The following is a 23,512-nucleotide window of genomic DNA, read 5'->3' on the forward strand; positions in this document are numbered from 1 at the left end:
TACAGTCCAGATATGAGCAGTTAGTTTACCATACGCACATTTAGCGTTCACCGCTTGTTCTAACACGTTTAGGTGAGTAAAATTAGGCTACATTTCCGTCCGTCACCATTAGAATAGTAGCCTATTAAAATATTACTTAATATTTTAAGAGTTAGTAATTCTTTTAAAATGATTGTTTCAAAGTATTTTTTTCAAATACTGTCTTCATTAGTTGCATAAGATTTTACTTTATAAAAGGCTTAACAACTCATTGACTGAGTGCCGTCTCAGAAAGGTCTAATGATTTTGTTCCTATTACTTTTCATTAGGCTATTTCTGTGTGGGGAAAAGCTATATATTATATAAATCAGAATCAGAATCACCTTTATTTCCAAGTACCGTGGGTTTACATGTACAAGGAATTTGTCTTGGTGTAGGCTAATGGTGCTTAACAATAACAGTAAAATACAAGAAAAAAAATATTAATAAGATAAACAAGAGATAAAGTTATGAAAATGGTAAGCATAAAAAAAAAAAAAAAGGTCAAATAGATGATAGTTGATAGTTCTCTTCTGGATTTACCTCTTCATCCAGGTCACATTATTCTAGTGTTCCAGTTACAAACATTAAAAAAAATGCATGCACTCTTAGGAAAGGGATATTAAATATACAGCCCTAAAGTGTGACCTGTTTTGTCTCTGTGGAAGAATCTTTAAACTATTTTATATATATATATATATATATATATATATATATATATATATATATATATATATATATATATATAATATATATATATGTGTGTGTGTGTGTGTGTGTGTGTGTGTGTGTATATATATATATATATATATATATATATATATATATATATATATATATATATATATATATTCATTTTAGCAAAAAGTCCAGGCAGAACCTGTTGGAGGTAAGAACCTTTAAAATCACATCGAGCAACTCTCTCTCTATTTTTCTAAACTACCACAATTATTTGTGTGTGTGTTTGGAGCTAGAAACTGGGTTAACTGATGTCTGACTTAAAAACCCCTCTTTCATAGTCACAGTTCCAGTGTGGGTTGATGCAATGCTGCCATCTTGAGGACACACAGATCATATACCATCGAAAGCAGGCTGGGCGTGCGTGACCAAAACACAACACACAATGCACTGCGATTTTACTTCCAGATATTGTAAACATATCCTCTGTATTTCCGACGTTATTTAAAACATTCCTAATGTGTATTCACAGCAAATGTCTGACCATTATCCATAATGTAACTGAATATCTTACACCGCAGACCTGCTTTTTAGCATAATTGTCTCCAGAAGTCAACTGTTCATTGATTCAGTAAATGTTTATTCAGTTTTTCAAACACATACTCTGTATAATTACGCATAATTGAAGGGAAGTCGCTCGTTACTGACAGGTTCATGCGAAAATTGACCTAAACATTCGGTAAACGGCCTTTCGTCATCGCAATGTGTAATTTCTCTTGAGGTATTACAGCTTGAGCTATTTGCAAGACACAGCAGCTGTTTACTGGTGCCAGCATATGCGCACTTGTGCGTGTGTGTGTGTGTGTGTGTGTGTGAGAGAGAGAGAGAGAGAGAGAGAGATCGCCACGTGACACATCTCGCCAATATCCTTCTGCAAAGCCACTCAGCATCATGGCTGCGGATGCTGCGGATGCTCTCCTCTCGCTCTGCATCCCGGCACCATGGCAGCTGCCGTTGCTGCTTCTCCTCGTCTCGCATCTTCCTGGTCACGCCCTCGGCCTGTTAGGCTTCCGACCAGAGGACACGAGTCCGGCGCTGTCTGTGCAAAACGGACTGCTGAGGGCGACCGAGGGAACGCGCTTCGTGTTGCGGGTGTACTACGCAGTGTCGCCGCAGAGGATGAACCGAAACGCGAGCTCCAGAGCGGACTCTACCACCGCGCCGTGGATCGCTTTTGTCGAGGAGCCGCAGCCGGGCCGAGAGGGTCAAGCTCACCCCAAGCGGAACTTATGCGTGGAAGAGAGCGCACGAACTTCTGACATAGAGCTGCTGGGTTCGTTCAAGTCGGCCTCCAGCCAGAATTCCATCCTCGTGGAGCTGCTGGCCAAAGACCTACGGCGAGGTGAGAAAGTCAAATATTATTCCATGTGCGCCTTTGACGGGGCCAAGTGGGAGCACTTTAGGTCCAGGGACTTCTGGCTCGCGGTGGTCGAGCGGCCACCACACGCGGACGGATGGCTTCAGGCGACTGTTTCTGTGCTGTTGTTGGCTCTGTCTGCACTCTTCAGCGGACTGGTTATAAGCATGCTCGCCCTCGACCCCGTGGAGCTGAAAGTGCTCCAAAACAGTGGCACGGAGAAGGAGCAGAAGTACGCGGGCAAGATTGAGTCCGTGCGCAAACATGGCAACTACGTTCTCTGCACGTTGGTGTTGTGCAACGTGTTCACCAATACATTTTTAGTTGTTTGGATGTGCCAGATTCTCGGAGGCACGCCTCTGTCCACCGCCGCTTGCACTTTTCTGATCTTTGTCGTTGGGGAGATTCTCCCGCATTCCGTCGCATCCAGACACGGGCTGGCCATAGCATCTAAAACCATCTGGCTCACTCGGCTGCTGATGCTGGTCACTTTTCCCATCACGTACCCGATTAGCAAACTATTGGATAACATGTTGCATCAAGAAATAAGTAACTTTTACACTCGTGAAAAGTTACTGGCGATGCTGCGCGTCACAGATCCCTATCATGACCTGGTGAAAGAGGAACTCAACATCATACAGGGAGCCCTGGAGCTTAGGACCAAAACGGTCGAGGATGTTTTGACCCCGCTCAATGATTGCTTTATGCTGGCTTCTGACGCCATCCTGGATTTCTACACGATGTCTGACGTCATGCAGAGCGGTTATACTCGCATCCCTGTTTTTGAGAACGAGAGGTCAAACATTATTGACATTCTGTTTGTTAAAGATCTGGCCTTCGTTGATCCAGATGACTGTACTCCGCTTAAAACCATCACACAGTTCTACAAACATCCTTTGCATTGTGTATTTAATGATACCAAGCTTGATGCAATGCTCGAGCAGTTCAAGAAAGGTAAGTATCAAAAACATTCAGTGGTTAACTGCAGTAGAGCTGCTCATAAGGTTTCACAAATTTGCTGATTACAGCCCTGCAACACATACTACTATTAAATTAAACATCAACTCTACCTGTACAGTTACACGCAACGACAGTTGGGCAAAATAATAAAACATACACAGATTTGACCACTGGTTCAGTTTCTTTTGGCTGAGTAGCTGATCAGAAAGCTGGATGCAAAGTTGAATGATTTACTAATTTATCCTTATAGTATGATACATGAGTTTCATGAACCTATGAGTTTCTTTGAGCTGAAGACTCAGCATTATTTCATAGACAGAATTCACTTTATCAAATGAAAGAGAAAGTAAATGAGTGTGCACTGTTGAGTTGAAAGTACTGTGGAGTATCATTCCATCTGAGCTCTGTATTGTGGCTAGAAATAGAGTTGATCTGCTTTGACATCTGGCATAAATTCATGCACTGGGGTTTAGAACTGTGAAACAGCATTCACTGGATATTATGTAACACGGACTTATCCAGATTGCCAGCATCTACTGTGCAAAAATTTTTGTAATTCTGTTTTGAGAAGCTCGGTAGGAGATAGTAGAGCGGCAAAATTTAACGTTTTATTATGTATCAGCACATACTGTAGGTCTACATGCTGAAAGACATGTTCCATTGGAACGAGAGATTAATATGCACACTGTATATATATACATATATACAGTGTGCATACTAACATATATATATATATATATATATATATATATATATATATATATATATATATATATATATATATATACAAATTTTACTTTTCTTTAAGAAAAAATATGAGAATCAGTTCTGCATTGCGGGACACTGAATGAGCAGATACTTCAGGGCAAATTAAACCTGCTGCAGTGACCTTTCTCCCAATCACTGTCTCAGCTTCGAGCCATAGGGAATAAAATGTCAGGGGTTGTATTGAGGACGATTTTGTCTCTCTCAAACTGAGCTCCCCAAGCATTAGTCTTTGAAGCTTCCACCCCCTGCTGCCTCCACTAAATGTGTTATAAGGGAAATCATGAAATATGCAAGTTCAACCTTTACTTCTGTCAGAGTTAGGAGGGGCAGTTTAGTGACATTTTGATTGGTGTTTGTTTATAGGGAAAGGAATTAGCAGACTCTCACTGCAGTCAGTTCGGAATGGAATAAACCACACGTTATCACAGCTTCTAAACTTGAGCAGATGAAAAACATTAATATTATAAATGCATTAATTACAAAATAAATGTATTTGCAGATTCTTCCAATTTTAAAGAACTGATTTTAAAGAACCTTTAGGCACGTCAGATTATCTTCATACAAAATTGATCAAGTGTTGAAGAGCGGATGTGTTTGGTGGTGCAAAATGCTAGTTATGTATGTAACTTTGGTTCTGTGAACCACAGATAACACTCAGGACTGGCGCACGTGATAATGAGTCTTTATTGATCACATATACATATGCACAGTTACATTCTTTGCTTTGCATACCTCAGCATGTCAGGAAGCTGGGGTCAGAGTGCAGGGTCAGCCATGATACAGCACCCCTGCAGCAGAGAGGGTTAAGGGCCTTGCTTAAGGGCCCAACAGTAGCAGCTTGGCAGTGCTGGGGCTTGAACCCCCCCGACCTTCCGATCAGTAACCCAGAGCCTTAACTGCCAAGCCACCACTGCCTGTGCACAGGCATGCCAAGAGCTTCTAACAAAGGCACAAGCTAAACTATAACATAGTATTTGCAATAAATACCACAGCCATCTTTTCCTGGAACCTTCTCATTAAACTATTGTCTAGTAGGCACTGGTTCCCAAATGAGAAGGAACCATGGCAATTATTTGATGTCATGCCACTGGGAGCAGCAATGTTAGCCTTGTAGAACCTAGAGAAGGTACACAGTGACACCCAAGAGAAGTATTCAAAAGGTCTTGGAGCAGACCAAGCAGTGCAGCAGATGTAGTTGATTAGTTGCACAGCATTCATGAAACAGCTTCCAGCTAAGGGCATACAAGGCCTAGGTACTTTTTGTGGTCAGGAAAGTTTCCAGAACTGCCAGTTCATAGTCCTCAGTCTGTGTTTCATCCTGAAAGACCAAACCCACAGGTACAGGTGACCTGGCTGGGGCATCCAAAATTTTCCATTCATTTGAGGTAGCAGATCTGCTCAGGGATGAATTTAACAGGGTGTTTTGGACCACTTTTCATAGAACAAGGCCTTGCCAGCCATCTCAGAGCCACAAGCTAGACTCTGTGGCCTAGTTGCTGAAATCCATGCAACATGGGAACAATCAGCAGTAGAGGCATAAAATAGATGGCAGGGCGACAACGAGTTGTGAGTTGGCTTGGCATCAGCAAAAGGTCCACCTGTAACCAAGTGGACCCCTTTAACCCTCTGTGCCCCCATGGCACCTCATGACCATGTAGCCAGTGAGTGAGGAGAGTGTGGTCTCTCTGATCAGACACCCCTTCCAAGCAGATCCATTTTGGTTAGGAAGGTTTTACTTCACAAGCAAGCTAGAGCCTCTGCTCCTCTCACTGAGACAAGGACTGATAAATGATAAGCTGAAATATAATTTTATCTGCAATTTTACAGTATTTGTTGAACATCAGTGTTAAAACACAGACTTGCACACGAATATGTACAACATTGATATTGTAAAACTAACTGAAGGAACATCTTAAACACCTTTAGAATCATTTTTTTGTAGACACTACAGTTTTGGGGGACAAGATAAATGTAGCTTTAATCGTAGTTGCAAACTGTTAACATAGATAACATATGGTTACATATGGGGTACATGTGGCCCAACATATCTACGATTTTGGTAGAAATATGGGGAAAGATAGTTGTATGACAGCAGCATTATTGCAAATTTTGTGTCATACATCATGACTGGAAGGTCTCAGCATGTGATCCATGTATCAAAAGTGAAGAGGTCAAACAGAAGCAGAGTTTACAGTCTCTTAATTCTACCAATTCTTGTGTATTCTAAGTATTTTCCCTCTCTAATATTTTTTCATTTTAAAAACTGAGATAAAATATCCAAATAAATTGTATTATTTGTTTTAAATGAGCCATTTTAAAAGCACAGATATGGGCTTAAAGGGTCATATAATTATTTTTAAACATTTTTAAACGTTCATTATTTTGTTTAGTTTTGTTTGGTTGTAATAGAATAGATTAACATGTTTTAATGTTCAAAAAACACATTATTTGTCACATATTCTACATTATTGCAGTACCTCTATTCTCAGGCTGCCTGAAATGCTCCGATTTCTCCAAAGCCCCTCCTTCCAAAAAGCCCAGAGTGCTCTGATTGGCCAGCTGACCCATTGACCCATTTGACCTAATTGGCCAAAAACCTCAAGCGTGTGTCGGAAATGTAATGCCTCTTGGCTTAGCTTCAGCCTCCAAGACTTCTAAACCAATTCTAAGCTCCTAAGCAACATGTCGTCTGTTTTATGGTATCAGTTTTACCCCGAGTCAGATTCAGAAAATGCAGATGATCAAGCGGAAGCAACTTTGCAACCTTTTATAATGGTAAGTTTTTACTTCATAACTCTCTCACCTTTCAGATACGATGTAAATTCCGATGCCCCGCTGGCGGGCCGTCTCGTTGTTAAGTGCAAAACTATGCTATGTACACAGCTGCTTTTGGTACTCGTGTGATATATCTTTGGAAAGCTAAGATTCTTGTGATTCGATTAATATAAACCGTTTCAAGATATACTCAGAGCAGCTACAATCAATATCTCTGTCAGACCACCAACATAGAAACAAACTGAGGCAACTTAGCAAACTTTAGCTAGCATGTTAGCAAAGGTCTGTAACTGAGCTCTGGGCCACAACACAAAACTCAGCATTTGAACAGTCAATAGCAGATACTTCATAAAATAATCAAGCATACTTACAGGTTCTGATTCAGAAGCACGAGATTGTCCCAGCAAAGTGGGAATCTGCCGGCTTTTTAGGAGTAGCCTTTGTGTGTAAGAAGTTAGTGGCAGTTCCTCACTTCACTTCCTGTACTAGAACACCTGAATGCTACTACAACCAAGGGAGCTTTCTGAACTGATAAGCAAGTAGATACTCTTCCTTGTTCTGACTGGTTGGTGGTCCACATTATTTTTTTTCTTCTCCTATTTACTGAGCCTGTGATGCCACAGAGACCTCTACGGAAATATTTATATTGACAGATCATAATTCTGACCATGTACAGTACAGTGGTTGGCTGATTTGGAAGTCACTGGGAATAGCAAAAAATGTTAGTAAAGGGTTGACTTTCAGAAATTGTACCGACGTCTTCTTAGCATCTCTAATCTTTTCTTCAATAGCAAATTTCAGATGCAGATGTAAACTAAGGCAAAAGACAATTGTAAACATATCACGCCACAATGGAGGTCATGCAATTTGTGCAAGAGATTTGAGGAGATTTGCTTTAAAGATTATTCAGTAATCAGCACCACTGAAGCAGGTCATTAATAAAGGACATTTGCGCAAGTTACAGGTCACAAAGAGTTTATAGTCAGTTTTATATAAGTCCTGGAATCTGGCAGCATTTAGCCCATAAAAAGACAGTAAATAATTCTAATTATATGCTTTCTTCCACAAGCTAAGAATTCAGTTGTATTATTCTTAATTGTAAACAGACTTTTTCAAAAGAAATTCCAGATGTCTCAAATGTTACAAAAAGGGTTCAAGCATTACTTCCTGGGCCAGTGATCTTTATTGTCATAAACTATGCTGATTAATCTAGTGGAATGAAATGAAGTTTTGCATATGTTCAAAAAAGGATAATATGCAAATGCCATGTGACTACAAAAAAGACAAAACCATACATAATTCTTGGCAAAATGTGGCATATTATTTGCTTTTCATCTGTGGCCTAAGTTATCTTACATAGTCTGAATGGTATTTTTAATAGTCAGTCCTTCATATTTATATTATTACACATTCTGTCATTTTTACTATGATAAAATAAATAATATAACACCATAAACACACTATTCTGGTGCTGTCAGCCTTATGGAGCTCATTGGCTGGCGGAACAGCAAAGGTAATCGTAGGGACTTTCATGTGGACTTCCCTTGGGGTGTTTTTGCATGTGTGTTGCCGTGTATGCACATATAATAGTGAAGTTATGTAATGCATCGTCCTTGACTAGCACAAGGCTGAAGGCTGAGCAATGCCTAATGTGTCCCATTACCTGAATCCAGAGAAACTCCACCTCAGTCAGTCTGACCTTCAATTACAAATATAATTCAATTATAAATCTGTTCAATTTAAAGTCAATCATTTGGTCAGACTGCGGTGCCATCTTCTGCTCTGAGGTGAAAGTGAATGCATTATATCATATTATATAATCCGGTCTTTGTAAATTGATATTCCAAATCTGGCCATCTGATGCTTTCCAGACTCCCACAATTGAGTAAAGTAATTCTATGTACCCTCAAATGACTGTGCTGAGATTACAGTACTGTGCTGAGAGATGCGTTGACACTCATGAGTTTTCAGGGAAGCTAGTAATTAGTTCTGACAGCTGGGTGCGCATTAAAAAAGCTGATTTTTTTTTTGCTGGATGGTTTTTGTTCATTGTTGTTGTTCATGGTCTGGTTAGATCTGTCAGTAGAGCCAGGCTCCCCAAACCGAATTGCATAATTCTTCACCACTGTTTACGTAAGGACAAGTCTGAATCTTCAAAAGTCAGAACTGGGGCTGCTTAATTCCATCATCTGAATCTAAATCATCTGAATAATGAGATGTCTCATGCTCAGTCTTCTGCAGCAATATGAAATAGCCTGAATAGTTTTATAAAGGTCTGCAGTTTGCATTGCTCTATTAAATGCAAATTCAAATACAATTGAACAAAAATACATTATCCAACTTTATATACTTATATAAAAATCTTTTTTGAGTACTTTTGGAAGCTGTGATTGACGCACATTTTTCCCATTATGATATGTTGTTGTAAAATGAAACATTTTATTTTCTCAAACATCTTCTTTTACAGGGAAAAGCCACTTGGCCATAGTGCAGCGAGTCAACAATGAGGGAGAAGGGGACCCTTTCTATGAGGTTATGGGAATTATCACCTTGGAAGATGTTATTGAAGAGATTATCAAGTCAGAAATTGTGGATGAGACTGACTTGTACAGTAAGCATTGTGCTTTCTCAAAATTTCCAGATGCAATTCTCTCTCTCTCTCTCTCTCTCTCTCTCTATATATATATATATATAATTTTTTTCGGATTACCACCACCACCCCCTCTTCGGAGGACTGTTGAGATAGTGTTATTACATACTTCACAATGTAAACAAGTCCCATAAAGACAGAAGATGTAAACTAATACAAGCATGAAAAACAGCAGAGAGAACATGCAAAAGATGTAAGACAATAGAAACCAAAGACAAAAAGAAACACAAATATAGTATGTGGCAGTATGTTTTTTATATCTTGGTAGGGATCAAATATCCCCATAAATGTCGGAATATCTGATGGTTTTGACCTTGCGGGAACATTTGGCTGGTCTGTATAAGAAAAGCTGATTTAAAAAAAAAAAAAAAAAAAAATTTAAGAAAACTGCAGCTTTTATTTTAAAAAAGAATTACCAAAAGGTTTCCTTTTGGTTATTGAGGTTAAGGTTAAGTTTAGATTTGGGTATAGGCATGGCATTAATTACCTGCATTAATAATTATGTTAATAATTGCTATCCTTAAAAGGATAGTAAAACAACCAAGTGTGTATGTGCGTGAACGTCTACAGATGTGTACTATGGCTGTGTCTACAAGTGCAGTCTTGCTGTGAGTGGTTGTTCTTGTTATAGTAGTAAAGGTTAAGGGGCCTCTGATGCAAAACATATACTATTTTTGGTATTATCATCATTTCTATAAAAGGTATTCTGCCTCTGAGAGAAAGTGGAAGGTTTGTGCAACACTGGAGGTTGTTATAAATTTTTTTGAGCAATGGATTAAAGCTTAGCTCTGACAGCTGGGAAGATATTTTTAATGCCCAAATATGTAATGTGGTCAGTGCTTATGGAGCTGGGTAGAGTCTGGATTGCAGTGTCTGATAAGTTGAAAGGTGGGAGAGTTGTTTTCTGATGGTCTGGATAGTGTCATGTATTGAGGATGAAGGATTGTAGCAAGACTAAAATATCTGTGGCTGATTTTACAGTGTGCGTTAGATATTTTTGATGTTTATATTTTGGCATATAGCTACAGCTAATGGTTCAATAAAAATGGAAACTAGGAATGGGAAGCATGGGCACCCTCTGTGCTACGCTTGTCTGTGTGTACGATGAATGTTTGCTGAATACATAATATATGTCCAACTCCAAGTAGACGTTAGTTCATTGTTTCAATTGTTTCAGTTCTCGTAAACAAACAGTCAGCTAATTTATCTTCTGCATAAATGATATTTGTACCATATGTAATGCTTAAACTGTGCCTTTCCTTGAATACACAGAGTTCAACTATGGAACAGAATAGAATATGTTTAATCAGATGTATAATATTCTATTTTAATACATCATCTGATTTATTTTCACTGGCTGAATGGGGGTATTGATGGCTTATCGGTTAAGGCTCCGGAAGGTCGGGGGTTCAAGCCCCGGTGCTGCCAAGCTGCCACTGTTGGGCCCTTGAGCAAGGCCCTTAACCCTCTCTGCTCCGGTGCACAGAAGGATTACAATTACACCGCCTGGAGCACCCTGGGCAACGTTCAGTATCATACTGCTGAGCGGCCAATCCTTCCACCATGATGCTTCCACCAGTGAAGTGAAACCACGACATGAAAAAAAAAAAAAAAAACTGGCTGAATCATGAACCTTTTTAGGCTCTATATAAGGGTTTGTTTAATGAAATTCAAGTGGGAGATATGTCTTTTTTTTTTTTTTGATAAGTGATAAGTTTTCCTCAGTGCATTTCTGTGTCTTTTAGCTGATAACCGCACTAAACGGCGAGTATCTCACCACGAGAGGAAACAACAAGATTTCTCCATTTTCAAACTTTCTGAGAGTGAGATGAAGTTGAAGGTCTCCCCTCAGCTGCTGCTGGCTACACATCGCTTCCTGGCTACAGGTAACTTTCTCAAGACACAACATTACACGAGAAGCGCTTAAGAACATCTTATGCATTTATATACTGAAAGTTGGTATGTGCACACAGTGGACCAATTTTTTTTTTCCTTTTTTTCCCCATCTCCTGTCAGAAGTGGAGCCTTTCAAGTCGACTTACATCTCAGAGAAGATCCTGCTGCGCCTCATTAAGCATCCAAGTGTTATACAGGAGCTGAAGTTTGATGAGAAGAAAAAAAAATCGCCAAAGCACTACCTCTACCAGCGCAACAAACCTGTTGATTACTTTGTGCTGATTTTGCAGGTAAATATAACCAGGTGAGGGGAAAACCCTTAACCTGGCAAAATTTTGACATTTAAACAATATTGCACAAGCAAGAGTGCTGTTGTGCATGGCTGTGATTAGGCCACAGGTTATCAAAGTTGTGTTAATATTCAGTACAACAACACAATTATGAGTCTGATATTGCCTTTAAACAACAGTTCCATAAACAAGAAATTAATATTGGGTAAGTGACATTTGGGACACAATACGACTAAACATTTTGTTTATTTTTGCTTCATCAATGAAAATAGTTCCCAAAGAAGATAGAGCTGGATATAGTGTTGCATGTGGCCATACAATGACTTACAGTCTGTAGTAAGTGTAGTAACAGCTTCAATGTAACGAATTATTGCTAGAATTGGAATTTTATGTAGCGGTCACTGGCAGGCAGAGTGAGACACAGTGAAATATACCAGTCCTGTTACACTAAATATCAGCACTCTTGGAACACTGCTTGTCCAATCAAATTTGTGAAACTATCTGTTGTATACAGGGTATCTGCAGGTATCAACACTTCGAATTTAATATTTTTTTTATACCATATTCAAGACATTTCCAAAAGATTTTAAGACCTGCATGTCACTTCAATCATGCTACATGATACATCAGCTATAATGGATTGTGTTCATGCATATACATCCATTTCTGGGTTTAAGTAAACTATAGAAGGGTAAACATCTATAGAGGTATATGAAAGACCATAGCAAATATCCTTGTTGCATTACCATTCTGTCCAGTATTTCCAGTAAATCCAGTATTTCCTTTCCATGACTTTCCAAGAGAGGAAACAATATAGAGAGAGATGGATTATGGCAGTCAGAAGAGAAAAATATGTTAAATTTACCATCACTCCTTCAGCACCTGTATTAGAACCCCCCTTGCAGCAGTGTTTGTAACAAGTAGTGTTATAAATGTACATACATTTTTTGCAAAGAAGAAATATATATATATATATATATATATATATATATATATATATATATATATATATATATATATATATATACATATATATATATATATATATATATATATATATATATATATATATACATATATATATATATATATATATATATATAACTTAGCTGTTTTTTAATATTACTACTGCACTGAATAATACTTAATAATAATAATGATAATAAAGTTTTATTTGTGGGTATAAATAGTAATATAACAATAGTAATATATTTCTGACTTAATGCACTTTTATGCGTTAGACCTGGTGGCTTTTATTTTGGCAGAAAAACACAAGAAGACCTCCATTTAGTTGGCAATTCACTTCTCATTACCAATCAGGTGAAATGTTGTAAACCTCTGCCCACAAAAATGTTTGAGATTACGCTAACATAAACAGACAGAGATTAAGTTCGTACTTCTTAAGGAGCAGCAGACACCTTGTGTATAATCTCATTTTATATGAAATTCTGAAAACAAATTTCTCTTATGCTGTTATCTCAATCACAGGTAAAGATTATATGATTTAAAGTCTATAAGTCTGGATTCACCCAAAAGTGAAAAGGGAGAAAACTGGATTTAAAGAATCCATTCCAATTCCCCTGAGAGGCAACGCCACAGACTGTCTAAATGCAACTGCTATTTATTGATTTCATTTGCATTTAATTTAGTATGCAAAATATAAATAATAAATATGGCCATAAAAGCTATCTTTATACAAGCATTTATTCATAGCCCACACAGACCCATAGACTCACAGACTCACAGAATATTCATAGCCCACTCACTACTCCCATCCAACAGTCATTCCATGTTTAATATTAACATCCCTCATTTGATTTTTTTAAAGGTCAATTAACCTTTGTAGATTATTAAAATTCATTATTTAATCAATACCGAATGAGCAAGAGTGGGGTTATATCATGAATATCAGCACAGCAGTGATTTGACTGCAGGCACAAAACCACAGGTTGAGTGCTGTAGGTAAATCAACCACAGCAACATCTGATTGGTTTTCTTAGGCCACCTCACATATGGTAGAGAACAGTGTACATGGAAACCCAGAATTGTTTAATCAGAGAATGAACAGTGGACATTTATAAATGAAGGAAAGAAGGTTTATATACTGTATATCATGTAAGTTGGTGTTGACGTTTGTGCTGGATTAGGAGAAAAGATTAGCTTATTCATCTCTATTCCAACATTTACATTTATGGCATTTGGCAGACTCCCTTATCCAGAACATATTACAGAAGTGTTTTAATGTCTCTATCAATAAATACATCCGCATACTGGTTCACTTGATCACAGACTAAGAGTACTATCAGTCTAAAAAAAAATCCTGGTGTGGATTTAATATAGTGTAAAGAACACACAGTCAATACAAGAAGGTTTTTTTTCTGCCTAGTGTCCTCTAGTGAGACCTGATTGAAAGAGGCTTGGTGTTCTCTTGCCCTGCAGGGTCGAGTGGAGGTAGAGATTGGAAAAGAAGAGCTGAAGTTTGAAAATGGTCCTTTCACTTACTATGGCATGCCTGCCATCATGGCTGTACTACCCACAGGTATGCTTTGTTTATTAGAACATGATCATGTTTTATCCAGAACTGAAGAATTTATAAACAATAAACAAGTTCTTAAAATTTAAATCCAACTTATTACCTCCCTTAAAGTAAAAATAATAATAATAAAAATAATGATAATAATAATAATATGATTGGACATCTTGTCTGCAAACTCAAGTAGAAGTGACGTTCAATTCATAGGACATAATTAAGACAAATGCAACTAGAGCTGCTGTGTAAACCTTTTGGGAGAACATTGGAGTAATTAAAGTAAGAGGTCAGCTCAGAGAAAAATGGCACACAGTTGCATAACTTTAAAGTCCCCAGAAATAGAAAGCTGGAAAAAGCAGATCCTCCAAAGTTACTGAATAACCTCCTTCAGGATGAATGCAATAAGCACAAGCTGGTTCAAGTTTTTCAACTTTTTTCAACCTTTGCTAAAAAGATCTACTCTGCTGATACACACCCATGATTTTGTCCATCGATTTTGACAAAGACCGAAGTTTCCATTTCTGCCTCCATTATGGAGAACACAAACTGGAACTTGACTTGCGCATGAATTGGATTAAAGTGAGGAATACTTGCACAGTATCGGCTTCACTCTCACTTCCCGGTGACCACCATGATCCAGTGGCAAGACTGAGTCAAGACGACTGAAGATGGCCCCCGGGCGCAGGGATTCATACACCCATTCATACACTTCAGACACTTTGGAAATGCCAATCCACCTACCATGCATGTCTTTGGACTGGGGGATGAAACCCCCGCAGCACGGGGAGAACATGCAAACGTGCTAACCACTAAGCCACCGCATGCACGCACACACACAGTGGTGATTGAAAGTTTGTGAACCCTTTAGAATTTTCTATCTATCTGCATATACATGACCTAAAACGTCATCAGATCTTCACACTAAAAGTCCTAAACGTAGATAAAGAGAACCCAGTTAAACAAATGAGACAAAAATATTATACTTGGTCATTTATTTATCTAAGAAAATGATCCAATATTACATATCTGTGTGTGGCAAAAGTATATGAATCTTTGCTTTCAGTATCTGGTGTGAGACCTTGTGCAGCAATAATTGCAACGTTTTGTAATTGATCAGTTCTGCACATCGGCTTGGAGGAATTTTAGCCCATTCCTCAGTACAGAACAACTTAAACTCTGGGATGTTGGTGGGTTTCCTGACATGAACTGTTTGCCTCAGGTCCTTCCACAACATTTCTATTGGATTAAGGTCAGAACTTTGACTTCCAAAACATTAACTTTATTCTTTTTTAACCATTCTTTGGTAGAATGGTTTATGTGCTTAGGGTCGCTGTCTTGCTGAATGACCCACTTTCTCTTGAGATTGAATTCACAGACAGATGTTCAGATTTTTTTCCTTTAGCATTTACATTACATTTATTCATTTAGCAGACACTTTTATCCAAAGCGACTTACAAATGAGGAAATACAAGCAAAGCGATATATCAAGCGGAGAACAATACAAGTAGTGCTACCTACCATGCAAGACAATTTGCTGGTATAATTCAGAATTAATTATTATTAATTATTAATATTATTAATATGTCATTAAAATAATTTAAATTTGATATTAAATGAAATTACATGAAATATGTTGGTGCTTTCGATCCGTTTATTCTCATTGTGAGCCTATAAAAATAAACTTACACTTTTACATAATCAGCAGTTTTCCCGAGCTTTGGCAAACGCAACAGTGCTGCATATTGAACGCTATTAGCTGTTTGCTGCAAACGTCTGGCTTTTATGTGCACGCGCACGCTAAGTAAACATTGATTCTGGGTTAAAATCTGGGTTGACTGAGAAAGTTGATAACCAGTATCATGAAATGTGTTAATCCAAATTAACCTGGGTTGGATTTGTTTGGTTTTGTCAACTCAAAACTTACTCTGCAACTTTGAGTTTGTCCAACTCACTTGGTCTCTGATGTGTTAGTGCCTACCAAAATTGGTCCAAGGAAGGACCACACAACAAGGAAGGCACCAGGGGGACCTACACAATATTAGGCAGGTGGTTTTAATGTTATGACTGATCAGTGTATATCAGGCCAATCAATTATCATTATTATGATAGCGCATACTGTAATGTTCTTGAGCAATCATTATGCCCACCATTGCCATCTGTCAGTCCTAGTATTTGATCAGATACAGATTTACAATTTAGAGATTCTAAAAGATTTTAGATGTGATGAATTTTCCAGCTCTTAGAACCAGTCAAGGCTTTCATTATAATTTCTGTAATTAATATTTTTATTTGTAGCTAATACTTATCATTTGTGACTTGTTTGTATAAAACATGTTGACATTAATGAGTGGGAGGAGCAAGGTTATTAAATATGCTGTAATTGTAAAAGTATTTGTCATAATGAATGGCAACACAGGCAGAAAAGTGACTGGTTGTGTCTGATTCAGTTCACAGGTCACCATCACGGAGCAGTGGACTAAATCATTCAGACACCACCATCCATGTGGGGAGTCTGAGCCAGTTGAGCATAGGTGGAGGGGCTTACCTACCAGACTACTCTGTTCGCCAGCTCACCGACCTGCAGATCATCAAGGTTATCACCCAAATTCACACACAGACACATTGGGAATTTAATTTGACAGGTACAGAAGCAGTATGCTTGAATAATTAGGAACATCATTACTTGCAACATATTAATAAGTTAGGTTCAAATTTCTGAATGTTAATCTTGTGTAGATACTTCTTCATTGTCATGCACATAATCTTGATCTTGCTGTTTTTGATCTCACATTGTTTCAATATCTCATGACACTTGCTCACTTTTGCTACGCTGCATGTTTATGTGAAAATTTAAAGAGAGTGATGTGCTTTTAGCTGCTTCTTTAAATTTAAGTCTCTATTAATCTTATTTAGGTCACTCGTAACCACTACCAGAATGCCCTGACAGCCACGCGGATGGACAGCTCTCCTCAGACACCTGAGGCAGACACCCAGGCTGGAGGAGAGAGGACCACCATTCCAGAGACGCGCTCCAACAGCATTGCACTGCCTCTTCCCCGCTCACACCACCACACACACCACTTCAGACATCCCCACAGCACTTCCATGCTCAACGAGAAGAATCGCATTGTCCGTGAGTGCAACTGTCTTCACTGAAACTTTCCTTATTTGGTGAAAAATATATAACCGAGAATTATTCATAAGAAAACAATATGAACATGAATAATACTTATGTTGTGTTAAATTCTGATTAATAAAGTATCTATGGTACTTTACCTGCTTTTCATTGGTCTGCATGTATTTTTTAGTTTCTATACAATTCATTTATTTCAGGATAGAGGTGAGACAAATGTTACATACTTCAGGTTGTAGGGACAGCAGTGACAGTGCTGGTGTTAAAATGTTAATATATAACATTTATTACATTATTCTGAACTGCAATTACATTTATTACTGAAGTTACTTCCTGAATTCTTCTTCAGATTCCAAATTGTAAAATGTATCCAAGTTTAGGGCAAAAATCAGAGGTTCTGAGATCAGAGATGACTCAGGAGAGTAAGTAGTGTAACAAATTAACACTTATTGTGCCTAAAATGTTTATAGTACTCAATTAATTTCTATTATCATATCCATTACAACTGTCATCAGTTATGTACACTTAGTAGTCATACTGTCAGATTTCGTGCTTAATTTAGGGAACGTGCTAAGCCACTCTCTGCCTCTTCCTGTAGGGAGTAAATCAGATGGACAGAAAAGCCCCAGTGACTCTGTGTTCTTACGCATGGATGAGATCCCGTACATGCGGACGGAATGTCTAGAGGAACCGGGAGGAACTGGTGGGTGAAACTATCACCACCTTATTCTACATAAACATGACATGTGACTGTCTGTGCATCTAAAAGAAATGAGAGAAGACCCTCCAAATAAATCTAAAAGCAACGTTACTGTATTGAAATTGAAATTTAAGCTGTTAACAAATACATCTCCTATTTATTGTTTCCTGCAAAGTCACATCCTCCAATCTTAACCTCAAACACCTGAAGGTTTGTACTGGAGGAGCAACTTTCTAAATTTACAAGCAAGAGGACTAATAGACAAGTAAAGATTGTGCTTGTCCTGATTAGGTGAATATTGCTGATCAGTGGTATTTATTTTTACTCTCATTTACAAGGTGGTGTGCCACAGGGGCTGATGATTTCCCTCTGAGCAGATATTTTATTGATAGCCATAGTGAATGAAAACTTTACAAAATATTACAAAGAAAGTATTCAGAGTTAAAAAAAAAAATTTAAAAAATGAAATAACTGGGCTCACCATTAAAGCAAGTTCTATCCTTCCAGTGATGGCAGTCACCAGATGCACTTGAGAAATGGTCTTGGCTATCTGCCATGACATAAGTAAATGCACTGAAACTGTCAAACACTGAAAAGACTGTTTGACATGCTGCTGGGGAGGGAGATGCATGGCTTCCAGGCTCTGTTTATATGACCCATGCAGGAATGCCGACACCAGACACCACAAATCATCTCAGTGCATGTTGTGGCTGGAGGTTAGCAGGTGTGACTAAATCGGGGATTACGAAATCAAAGTGTGTAACTGGAGATGCAGGGAGAATAGAATAGAATCTCTCCCATTGTTTTTATCTTTTGTGTGTATTTCTCTGCCCAGATACTGTATCTGTACCAAAAGAAACAGGTCTGTCTTCATCTCAGCTGATCAGCTCTCACTCTTTGAATGGATCAGATGACAACTTGGGCAAGAAGCTGCTGCGCAAACTAAGTGATTACACTCCCAACACACACACGCACACACACACACACACGCACACACACACACAAGCACGGCCACTGCTGATGGCAGCAGTATCTTAGCAACAGATACTCACACATACTCTGTCATTCTGCTGCACCCCACGCTTTGCTTTATCAAACATGACATACTCATGCTCAGACGTCATTCTCACATTACACATGCATTTTTAGCAAGCATAGTGAGGTAATTAGAGATCCTCTATAAATAATCATGTGAAGTCAAGTTTTTAATTATTGCATTATACTTACTTAATTCCCATGTAAATGAAATTTGATCCATTTCTTTCTTTTTTTTTTTGTATCCAGGTAACAAGAAACGGAAAAGGTCACGTGATGGAGAGAAGCCAGTAGAGGACATTTGTGAACTGTCCCAGGTGAAGACCTAGCACATCAGAACTAACAGTTCAGCCCTTGCCTCTCTCACATTTCTACATCTCCCACCAATGTGAAACGTCCTAGATCCGTCCTGACAGATTCTAAACAGGAAAGGAGTTCAATGTGGACAGAGATGGCCTCTACAGAAGATGAATGATAAGACCTTGCTGTCATTATTTTTATCTAGACTTTTCGTGCTCTTGAGCTGAAGGATTTTGTTACATAAGGTCATGAAAATGTCAGGACACGGTGTGCTTTCAGGCACCTGTGACATTACCCAGCCTATCCAGCCCAGGTTTGTGATGTGGCGTGGGAACAGCAAATATCCAAGACACAAACATCTTGTTCTTACGTTTTTAAGGTACCACAATTTTTTTTCAGTACTGTCTACTATTTGAAGGCTTTTTGCTGATGATGTCATCTCCAGTCACTGTGGTGATTTCACATGAACCTCTAGTGCAGGTAAAGCTTACAAGCACAAGCCTGCAGCGTTATTCATCTCATTAACATGATATCATGTTATCATCATATTAACATGATACTTCTTCAGTATTACTTTAAAAGAATTAATTAGTGTTTGTTTCTTCGTGGAGAGGTATTAGCAAGGCTGGGTCTGGAACTATATAAGATAATTTAGTGATAACAGAGCACTTTAAGTGAAGGCTGATCATTGTATTCAGTTGAATAGTTTACTTAAGGTGTTGATATAGGGGAAGTGAATGAAACTGCCTATATTAGGTAAGTGCTTTTTTTTTCTTTCTTTTTTTTTAAACACTCTTAGCCAAATGGGAAATTTTATAGTGCTGTAAAAATGCACTGTATCTGTTTTCTTTTATTTCCATGAGAGTACTTTTTAGACCAATTGATGTTTTGCCACAGGCACTAGGTGATAATGCAAGTGGTTTATTGGAAGATATCAGAACACATTCAGCTGATCTCAGCATTATTCATACATGCAGGATGCTTAAAAGTCTAAGCACATCCAGTCAACAGGTTTTACATTAAGAAAGTAATTATATAATGGCATGCTTTTCTTAACTATTGCTACAATTTAACAGAAGCCACATATGTTTATTTGAAGAAAAAAAAAAGGATATGCTTCACTAGGCAGTTAAAAAAAAAAAAAGAAGCCATATCTTGAACAAACTTGAATGCATATTATATATATATATATATATATATATATATATATATATATAAAACCCCAATTCCGAATAAGTTAGGACAGTCAAGACATATGGAAAATGCAAAAGAAAACAAACAAAAAGGGTCATTTGAAAATTCAGTTCACCCCGCACAACATTGAAAACACTTTATTAACACATTATTTAATGTTTTACTTTGTGAATTTAATTTATTTTTGAAAATGTACACTCATTTCAAATCTGATGATTGCAATACACTCCAAAAAAGTTGGGGCAGTCAACTGTTTACCACTGTGTAACATCATGTTTTCTTTTAATAACACGTGTTAAGCATTTGGGCACTGAAGACACCAGTTGGTTAAGTTTAGTAAGCTGAATTCTCCCCCATTCATCCATTATGCATTTCTTCAGCTGCGCAACTGTATGGGGGTTTTGTTGACTTATTTTGCGCTTATTTATATGCCAAACATTCTCAATCAGAGACAGGTCAGAACCGCAGGCAGGCCATGCTATCACCCGCACGCTCTACTTACGCAACCATGCGCTTGTAATCCGGGTAGATTGTGGTTTGGTGTTGTGCTGCTCTGGATGGCAGCATATCTTGCTCCAAAATGTGTACATATTTTTCTGCATTAATGGTGCCCTCACACATGCCATGGGCACTGATGCACCCCCATACCATAACCGGCACTGGCTTTTTCACTTGACACTGATAACAGCTTGGATGGTCCTTTACCTCTTCAGTGCAGAAAACATGACGGATGTTTTGTCCAAAAACTATTTGAACTGTTGACTCGTCTGACCACAAAACACAATTCCACTGTGCTACTATCCATCTCAGATGAGACCGAGCCCAGAGAAGTCGGAGGTGCTTCTGGACAGTGTTGATGTTTGGCTTCTGTTTTGCATAGTAAAGCATTAACTTGCATTTGTGGATGCAGCGGCGAATGGTGTTGATGACAGAGGTTTACCAAAGTATTCCCGAGCCCATGTCAGAATATTCATTACAGACTCATTTTTAAGACAGTGAAATCTGAGGGATTGGAGATCAGAAGTGGTTTTCGGCCTTGCCCTTTGCGCACCAAGATTTGACTGGATTCCTTTTATAATCTTTGGATAATCTTTTAATTATACTGCGCACTGTAGATGGTGAAATGCCCAAAATCCTACTGATTTGTCTTTGGGGAATGTTGTTCTGAAAGTGGATTATTTTCTGACGCATCTGTTGGCAGATTGGCGAGCCTCGACCCATCCTGGCTCTTGAAGGACTAGGCATTTTTTGGAGGCTCCTTATATACTATGATTAGATAATTGCCTCACCTGTTTCACATCACCTTCTTATTTCAACTTGTCACATCGCTATTAATCCTAAATTGCCCCTGTCCCAAATTTTCTGGAACATGTTGCATGCATCAATTTCAAGATAAACATTTACCTTTAAAAACTATGCAGTTGTTTAGGTAAAACATCAATTACCTTGTCTTTATATGTTTTTTGTAATGTACAATTCAAAGTACATTTAAAAATCACTCCTCTTTGTTTTGATTAGCATTTTCCTTACTGTCCCAACTTTTTCAGAATTGGGGTTGTATGCCAATTTCATAATATATGAGATCCTGGCACGTTTAAAGCTGAGCTTGGAATAACAATTAATGTTAGTGAATATCTTACTCCTGTCTAGCCTTAGCTTATAACACTAGGAATGCTGTCCATGCTGCTGCTCAGTCACTCTTATGTCTCTAAAAAGAGAAAACCAAATACAGTAAAATTAACATCAAAGGTGCCATTCCTGTATCACTGCCATCAATTCACCAGCATGTTGTATTCATACTATGCTATATCAGTTAAAGCTCATCCCTGCCAACAGTATTAACTGATATATTAAAGGGGTGAGAAGCATGGCACTTATAAATAATGAGTTAAAAAGGAAATGTTTTGCATGTAAAGCACTGCTATGGTGGATTTTTTTTACTACCCTTCACCAACTACACATCTCCTGTCCTGCATGCATGGAGCAGGCATCAGTATCCTACGTAGCTAATGAGAACTGAAAGGTCTGTCTGCATGAGGTGCACACACCCAGGAGATCCGCAGTGCCTCTGAGCTGCTAAGAATTGATGATGGCATTTGACTCGAATCCATCAGTTTACAGCACAGAGAAACAATGACTCAGGCTGGCGACATCAACACGTCCCTGATATCCCTCAAATAGCTATTTATAGTAATGATAAGCAATAACAAAGCTGTATGATGAATAATCCCCTTTTTCTACTGACCTATTGGAATCTTGTGTGGTTTTTTTTTTTTTTTTTTTGAAAAGGCCCTGTCAGTGGTGCTGCTGCTCTCAGGTCACGTGGACTGACTTTATGTTGTGCAATACAGTAAGCTGACTCTGCTTTACTGAGAGCAGATGAGACAGGAGAGTTAGAGAAAGCGCTCCTGGACTCATTGCTGCATTGCAGGCATAGGAACATGTGACACCTACTGACGTCTGGGCCCAACCCACCTCCAAACGTACATGCCCACACACACACACTCTCTCTCTCACACACACACACACACACACACACACACACACACACACACACACACAATATCCAGTGGCTTCAGGGAATTGCAGTAGCACTGACTAACTAAGCTAGCATCAGCTGGCAGAGCACAAAATACACTGCATCCCTCCCTCAGGCTCTCTGTCACACTGATGCATACATTAAAGCCTTATAGCCCATCAGTATTGCTAAAGGCAATGGGAAAAATCCTGTGAAGCCATCTCTCTCATTCACTCTCAGTAAAGATCGAAAGCAATTGAAAGAATATATAAAGTTGATAAGAATAGTAAGTATAAAGAAATGTACAGGACGAGTGTGTAAGACTACAATGATTTACAATTATAGTATATTAGAACTATATAAGATGATATTATTGTGGTACAATGAAAATGACCACTTTTTTTTAAAATAAATAAATTTGTCTTGCATTGCTTGTTGTTTTCTTCCCTGGGTTGGCAATGCAAAATGTATATGTAAAGTGCTGCTTGAAAATGTGTGAAACCTGTAGAATTTGCTATGTGCCTGAATAAATATGACACAAAACATTATCAAATTTTCACACAAGTCCTAAAAGTAGATAAAGAAACCCCAATTAAACAAATGAGACAAAATATAATACTTGGTCACTTATATATTGAGGAAAATGATCC

The 23,512-nt window shown here is 38.3% G+C and overlaps 1 protein-coding gene across 1 annotated transcript; it reads left to right on the forward strand.

The window, feature by feature from the left end:
* Positions 1-1,593: 1,593 nt before the first annotated feature.
* On the forward strand, positions 1,594-20,232 carry LOC128605065 (metal transporter CNNM1; the record flags this gene model as incomplete). The annotated part of the gene is made up of 10 exons (XM_053620176.1): positions 1,594-3,067; positions 9,084-9,227; positions 11,012-11,152; positions 11,283-11,452; positions 13,892-13,991; positions 16,430-16,575; positions 16,896-17,115; positions 17,714-17,818; positions 18,651-18,761; positions 19,100-20,232. Coding segments are annotated over 10 exons (2,691 nt in total), but the record flags the coding sequence as incomplete, so codon positions are not given.
* Between the last annotated feature and the right edge of the window lie 3,280 nt (positions 20,233-23,512).

Source organism: Ictalurus furcatus, chromosome 3 (assembly GCF_023375685.1).
Source record: "Ictalurus furcatus strain D&B chromosome 3, Billie_1.0, whole genome shotgun sequence".
In the NCBI taxonomy this organism is placed as follows: domain Eukaryota; kingdom Metazoa; phylum Chordata; class Actinopteri; order Siluriformes; family Ictaluridae; genus Ictalurus; species Ictalurus furcatus.